The sequence below is a fragment of the Podarcis tiliguerta genome (genome assembly GCF_965153285.1).
Source record: "Podarcis tiliguerta genome assembly, chromosome: 1".
In the NCBI taxonomy this organism is placed as follows: domain Eukaryota; kingdom Metazoa; phylum Chordata; class Lepidosauria; order Squamata; family Lacertidae; genus Podarcis; species Podarcis tiliguerta.
Genome location: NC_139534.1, coordinates 125,097,919 through 125,104,858, shown reverse-complemented (window position 1 = coordinate 125,104,858; position 6,940 = coordinate 125,097,919). Strand labels below are relative to the sequence as shown.

At 43.2% G+C, this 6,940-nt stretch overlaps 1 protein-coding gene across 11 annotated transcripts in view; it reads right to left on the bottom strand.

The window, feature by feature from the left end:
- Positions 1-3,289: 3,289 nt before the first annotated feature.
- Positions 3,290-6,940, bottom strand: part of PPP2R5E (protein phosphatase 2 regulatory subunit B'epsilon) — a 90,582-nt gene continuing 86,931 nt past the window's right edge. For all 11 annotated transcript variants that reach the window (XM_083437107.1, XM_083437110.1, XM_083437114.1 and 8 more), the window contains one exon: positions 3,290-5,603. In XM_083437107.1, coding sequence (XP_083293233.1) covers positions 5,504-5,603 — 100 coding nt within the window. In that variant the 3' untranslated portion in view covers positions 3,290-5,503. The remainder of the gene's footprint in view (positions 5,604-6,940) is intronic.

Genomic DNA, 6,940 nt, shown 5'->3' with positions numbered 1-6,940 from the left:
AATCCATTGGTTCAGGTGCAGAAGAAAACAAGCTTGTTCCCTCTTCCATGTGACAGCCGTTAAGATATCTGAAGATGGCTATCATATCTCCTGTCTCCTCAGGCTAAACATATCCAGCTCCTTCAACCAATCCTCATAAAGCTTGGTTTTCAGACCCTTCATCATCTTGGCTGTCCTCCTCTGCACACGTTCCAGCTTGTCAACATCCTTCTTAAATTGTGGTGCCTAGAATTAGAGAATTCCAGGTGTGGTGACCAAGGCAGAGTAGAGCAGGACTATGACAGTCACCTGTTTGGATGGGAGTTGTATTTCCCCAAAAGAGCAGCTTCATAATTTCAGGGTGCTCCTGGATCTATCTTTGTCACTAGAGCCCCAGGTGACGGGAGAGACTTCTAGCAGCTTTGGCTGGTAAAACAACTACAGCCATTTCTGGACCAAGATAGCTTGACTGCTGTCATCCATGCGCTGGTAACGTTCAGAAGCTGCAGCTGGTGCTCAGTGTGGTGGCTCAGCAGCTCAGTGGAGCAGGATATTGCCAACACTTTACCCTACCATGGAAATAATTGCACTGGCTGCAAATTAGCTACCAGGCGAAGTTCAAGGTGGTGGTTTCGATTTATAAAGCAGCTTAGGGTCAGGATACCTGATTGTTTCAGCCCCTTATATCACCACTAGATCACTGTGCTCTGCAGGTGGAGGCCTCAGAATGCAAAGGCTTCTCCCTACCCACCAGCAGAGAGCTTGCATGCTTTTTCATTCTCGTTTTTTAAAAAAATATATATTATGGGTGAAAGCATACCTATGGAGAAACTGAGCTTCTGCTGCCCTCTCCTGGCTAAATCATAAAATGCAGCTTCGTCCTATATCTATATAAGTTTTAAAAAAAAACCACCAAACAAACATAAGCAGCAAAACATGATCCAAAAACCTGCATATGAGGGGCAAACTTTCATAAGGGAGCCGTTTCCAGAGGAAGAACTGTGAAAGGAGAGAGACTTTGTCTGCAATCATGGGGTGGCTGGGCTCAATCAATCAAAAGAGTCTTGAGGTTATTTTTTTGGTTGCTATTTTGTTAACTTTGTGGTTTTATAGATTGCGAATGCTGTACCTTGTGAATCCTATCATAACATAACTTTTGTTGCAATTGTGCCATTAGGCTTGTTGGGGGTTTTTTAGTTGTTGCACTGATGGCAACATTATGGATTGTAGTCGTTTAAACTGATGACTTCTTAATTGCTCTGTACGATTTGTGCGGTATTTCTTCTATTATGTTATTACAGTGGTACCTCTGGTTACAAACTTAATTCGTTCTGGAGATCCGTTCTTAACCTGAGGTACCACTTTAGCTAATGGGGCCTCCTGCCGCCACCATGCGATTTCTGTTCTCATCCCGAGGTAAAGTTCTTAACCCGAGGTACTACTTCCGGGTTAGGGGAGTCTGTAACCCGAAGTGTTTGTAACCCAAGGTGTTTGTAACCTGAGGTATTTGCCATTTGTAAGCTGCTTTACGACTCATCTGAATGAGAAGTGACATAGAAATATTGGTTTTTTAAAAAATCAAATCTCCCATCAGCCCCAGAGTGCATGGCCAACTGCTAGGGAAGATGGGAGTTGTAGTTCAGCCATACCTGGAGGACCACAGGTTACCCACGCCTGCAGGCATAGCCAAAGTGCATCCCTCCAGAGGTTACCAGAATACAGCTGCCAACATCCCTGGCCCTTGGGCCTTCCTGGCTGAGGCCGAAGAGAGACAGAGTCCAACTGCAGCAGAACATAGGCTACCCTTGGACTGGGGAATCACAGCTATCGACTTGATTTCCACTCCTTTCTTTAAAAACAAAGCATACAAAAGGCTTTTAAAGCAGTGGCGTAGCGTGGGTTGTCAGCACCCGGGGCAAGGCAAGTAATTTGCGCCCCCTAACCTGGGGCAAGGCAAGTAATTTGCGCCCCCCCCCCCCACGCTGCACTGTCCCTCCCCCAGATAGTCCCTCGCTCTCTCTCCGCACCACACGCCTGGCACCCTCCCCTCCACAGTGGGCGGCGACCCGGCGGCTTGGATCGGATTCGCACAGCCAGCACTGCAGTGAGAGTGAGTGAGTGAGCCAGGTAGGGGCAGAGAGCTGCGAGTGCGAGCACACCCCCCCCCCAGATGTTGCGCCCGGTGCGACCGGCCCCCCCTGCACCCCCCACGCTACGCCACTGTTTTAAAGTGCACGACTGTGGCTCCCCCATAATAGTAAGAGATCCTGCGGCTGTAAACATAATTTAAGCTCAGTGCGCAGACACAATGCTGCGTTTCCTGGTGCCTCAGCGCCCTCTCAAGCATTTCGTGTGTTTTGAAAGGCAGATAAAATATCTGTGCGTGAAAAGTGTTTTGTTTTCATAGTGTAGGCTGCTTCATTAAGGCGGGCTGGGCCAGGGCCAGCCCAATACATTTTGGCACCTGAGGTGGAACCACAAAATGGCGTCCCACTCCCAACCACAGGAGGTCTACGTTAGGAACAGAGAAGGAAGGAAAACTGTCATTGGGATCTGCTGCCCCTGGGGATGCTGCCGCCTGAGGCAGTCCCCTCACCTTGCCTCATGGGTGTGCCGGCCCTAGATGAGGCCCTGTTTCAACTGCCTCAGTCTGCCCCCAGCTATCTCCCACCTGACTCTTTTTACAGTCCAGGAAGATCAGTGGCGTAGCGTGGGTTGTCAGCACCCGGGGCAAGGCAAGTAATTTGCACCCCCTAACCCGTGGATTTGCGCCCCCTAACCCTAACCCCCAGATGTTGCGCCTGGTGCGGCCGCCCCCCCCCCTGCACCCCCCACGTTACACCACTGAGGAAGATCATTTGCTGACCCTGGCAGCTGCGTTCTAGTCTCTTGGTTGTATTTATTTCTTTGCTCAAAGAAAGGCATGAGAAAGGGTGGCTCTCACGCTGAATTTCCATACCTTCCAAGAAACAGGCCCTGGGCTCATGAAGAGTGTTCGGCACCTATGTGACAAACGGCCTGGAATGTGTCCCCCGTTGCAAGATGACTGCAAATATCCAAGAGTCAAGCAATCAACTGACCTTCCTTCAAAGATACACCACTTTTTCCTAATGACGCATGTGTGTGTTTTAACACCATCATAATAGCATATAACATTTCCACTGCTGCTTTAATATGCTTTTCACTACTGTAAAATGTTTTAGTCAGATGCGTAAAACGTTCTCGCCGAAGCCTATTTTAGGCATGGGTTAACTTCAAAATCCGTAGCAGAAACAAAAGACTGGTCAAAATCAAGGACGTCTAAGGGATATGATTTGTTATAAATTTATTTCATCTTCAGTATTTCAGCTTGCACCTTTTGCTCCAGCACTTTTTTTTTTTAAAATAGAACGTTTCACCTATGGCAGCATCTGCCATGTATACATTGAGTCCCAGTCAATGTTCTTAAAAGAGGCTTAGCTTAATCCCATTAAACCATGTTGTGTTTGGTGTTGCATATGACTAGTTTACTTCTGGTTTCCACCCGCCCTCCCCCCCATGAATTAGCAGTGTCAAGTTTTTACAAAGCTCTTGAGTTTACAATATCCATGTGCAAAGACTCACATGTACAAACTGTGACCTGATAACCCCGAAACAGTAGTCCGTCTGACAAGAGAGGGGAATCTCCCGGCTCTCTCCTTTTTATTTATTTATTTGGCCTGGAAACAAGAAACCCCCAATTCTACCAAATATTTAAATGGCAGGAAGAAAAAATATACAAGCTCGTATTTATACTGTACTTCTATCAATGGCAACAGGTTGTAAATTCATGTTTGCGACTATCACAAAAGACTTATGAACACCAATTCAGCTTTATACTGTAAATACTGTTGGATCAATGGTTTAGGATTATCAATCATTGTTGTCATATGTTGTCTATAACAGTTCAAAAGCATCCTGGAGAAAAATCCTGAAAAACACATACCTTACGGTATATAATAATGTACCTGCATTAGCTAAATATATACTGTACACAAGTCTTATCAGCATTTTATCTACCAAAGATGTGAGATTCCACTTTTAAATACAAAGCAGATAGCCAGTAATGTTTATTTATAATACAGCCCTCTCTTTTCTCCATATATATTTTTTTTGCTTTGTTTTTAACCTTAAACAATTTGGTCACAATGCACCTTTGATATAAAACCATTTAAAATTTTATTATTAATACTCAAGACATTAGGTTTGCCAGAATTGGAATATTCTCTTTCCCCCCCCGCTCCCCAATAGTATTTTTTTAGAACCACTTTTGGTAACAAATACGGTAATTAGGAAATGAGCACCCAAGTTCAGAATGCTGAAGTATGTTATCCACAATCCATTCCAGCTCAAAACAAGATGTTGCTGTGATAAGAAACAGAGTTGCAAAAACCACCACAGAACCTTTTTTCTTTTTCGGCTGGAATGTTTAATAAATATTTAGAAAGGTAAGGCAACAACTTCAAACAATCCAACCTGTCTGCTCAACTCCCCACCCATCCCACCCCCATATTAGCTCCATGATGACCATACACGATCCATTTTTTTTAGGTGTACTCTTGCTTTTATTATTTCCAAATAGCCTAAAGAAAATGTATAGCAATGCAATAATTTATCCTCAGTATTCCTAAGACAAATCTGGCCATTTTATCAACCGTGTACAGCTTAATACTGGTCGGATACTGAAGTCTGCGTTGCTGCCACTGCACACTTTGATAAGGATTGGTGGGGTGAGCTGGGATTCGCAAGCAACTGATTCCTTGGCAAATCCCAATGCACACCTACCAAGTCCGCCTATAACCACATTATATTTACTCGTAACGTTCACACCGAAGGAGCACCAAAGCAGGTCTGGTACTCAAAAGTTGCGTATACCAGAACAAACTCTTAGCATTTTTAAGGACCTCTATTTTTTTTCTTTTTACGGCCCTGATCTGTATAAACATTCAACTCATGAAGATGTGCAAAAAAAGGAAAAAAACAAAAACAAAAAACCCAAGTCAAATTACAGCATAGTTATCCGGAGGAGAAAGATGTTACACAAACTCATAAGAAAATGACAATCTTTTTTTTTCTCTCTCTCTCTTTTTTACTATAAATACATTTAACAGTTTAGCAGAAAGACAAGCTAAATTTAAGATTGTTCACATTTGAAGTTGTATCACTCTCTGCTAATGATAAATAAGGAAGAGGTCTTGACAATGGAATTTGGACAATGCAATTTCGACAGATCTTTTGAAGACTGGTTTAAAGAAGGGTTAAAACAATGATTATTTTTGCAAAGTTCTGAGAAGTCCATCTGTTGTCCAAACTTTGGATTGAAGTTCTTTTTTTTGTTTGTTTGTTTTCCTTTACTTAGAGACAGATATATACAGTGCTGTTGTAATAATGAAACAAATGTGAAATCTACTGTAAAGTTGCACAATACAGAAAACTGTTGCTCCATCTTCTACTACATACATGTGTGACTCCACAGGTTATTTAAATGCTGCTTTGCTTCTTTTTGTTAAGTCGGAATTATCCCATCCCGTCTAAGACCCCGCTTTAGTTCCAAATCCTCCAGTTTCTTCCATAGTTCTTCACGTTCCTTCTCCTTTTTCTTCTCGCTGTTAAATTAAGGGGAGGGGGGAAGAGAAGCATTAGAGGGAAAAGTCAGGTTTTCACGAGCCCCTTGTTTCTTACATCAGTACAGCTACAGAAAGAAAACGGCACTAGAGGTAGAACGATGCACTGGGCTGTCCCAACGCTTTGCATTTTCTCTGAAACCTCTTAAGGCTGCACACATAAGAAGCCCGCAACTGAATAGTGCCAGGCGTTCGCAGGAACAACCCCAGGCCGGTGGTGCCTTGCAACATCCAATGCTACCCAGTCTGGCAAGACTTCGGAATCCCACCGCTTGCTCTATTTTCTGGTCTTGTCCTGCACTTACTGGCATTTCTTTATCCGAGTTAATGAAAACCTGCCTTCTAGAGCAAAACAAAGGTAGAATAAAAACAATTACATACCAAATGCGCTACCGCAGACGTTTTGGAGGGTAAGGAATTGTGTTCCTGTATTTGAAGCCATTACAAACCCAAGTTGCCCAATATGTCCCTTCAAATACTATGGAGATGGAAGCCAGTGGAGCTTCATTTGGCAATGTATGTCATCCGTGGCGAGTGGATTTATTTTTCTTTCTAGCGAACTCATTGGATCTCTTTTTAATTATCGGACTGCATCAGTTATTTAATTTAAAAGCGTTATTATTCCATTTCTTGTTCTCTCCTTCCCCACACATTCTTATCTTCATCCTTATTTACAGAAAACTGTCCTAAGCTTCTTTCCAATGAAACCACCAATGAAACCATTGGAACTGCAGCCAGACAAGTGACCAAAATTCCAGGTCCAAACAAAACAGAAACTGCTACTTAACCTTCTATTTCTCAGGATCATAAACTTAATATGTGCATAACTTTCAAGTTGCCAGAGAGCTAATGAATTATACCCAAGTTTATTGTAATAATAATAATAATAATAATAATAATAATAAATTATTTATACCCCACCCATCTGGCTGGGTTTCCCCAGCCACTCTGGGCAGCTTCCAGCAAAAGATGAAAAATACATTAAAATATAACTATTTAACTTTTTAAAAATGCCAGATATTGACATGGCAGGCAATAGATAATGTCACAGTCGTGTACCGTGGTGCCCCGCAAGACGAATGCCTCGCAAGACGGAAAACCCACTAGACGAAAGGGTTTTCCGTTTTGGAGGTGCTTCGCAGGACGAATTTCTCTATGGGCTTGCTTCGCAAGACGAAAATGTCTTGCGATTCCTGGGGATTTTTTTCCACTCCCCACCCCCTTTTTCTAAGGCACTAAGCTGCTAATAGCCTTTTAGCAGCTAATCCGCTAATCCCTTAAGCCTTTAAATAGCCGCTAATAGCCGCTAAACCGCTAAT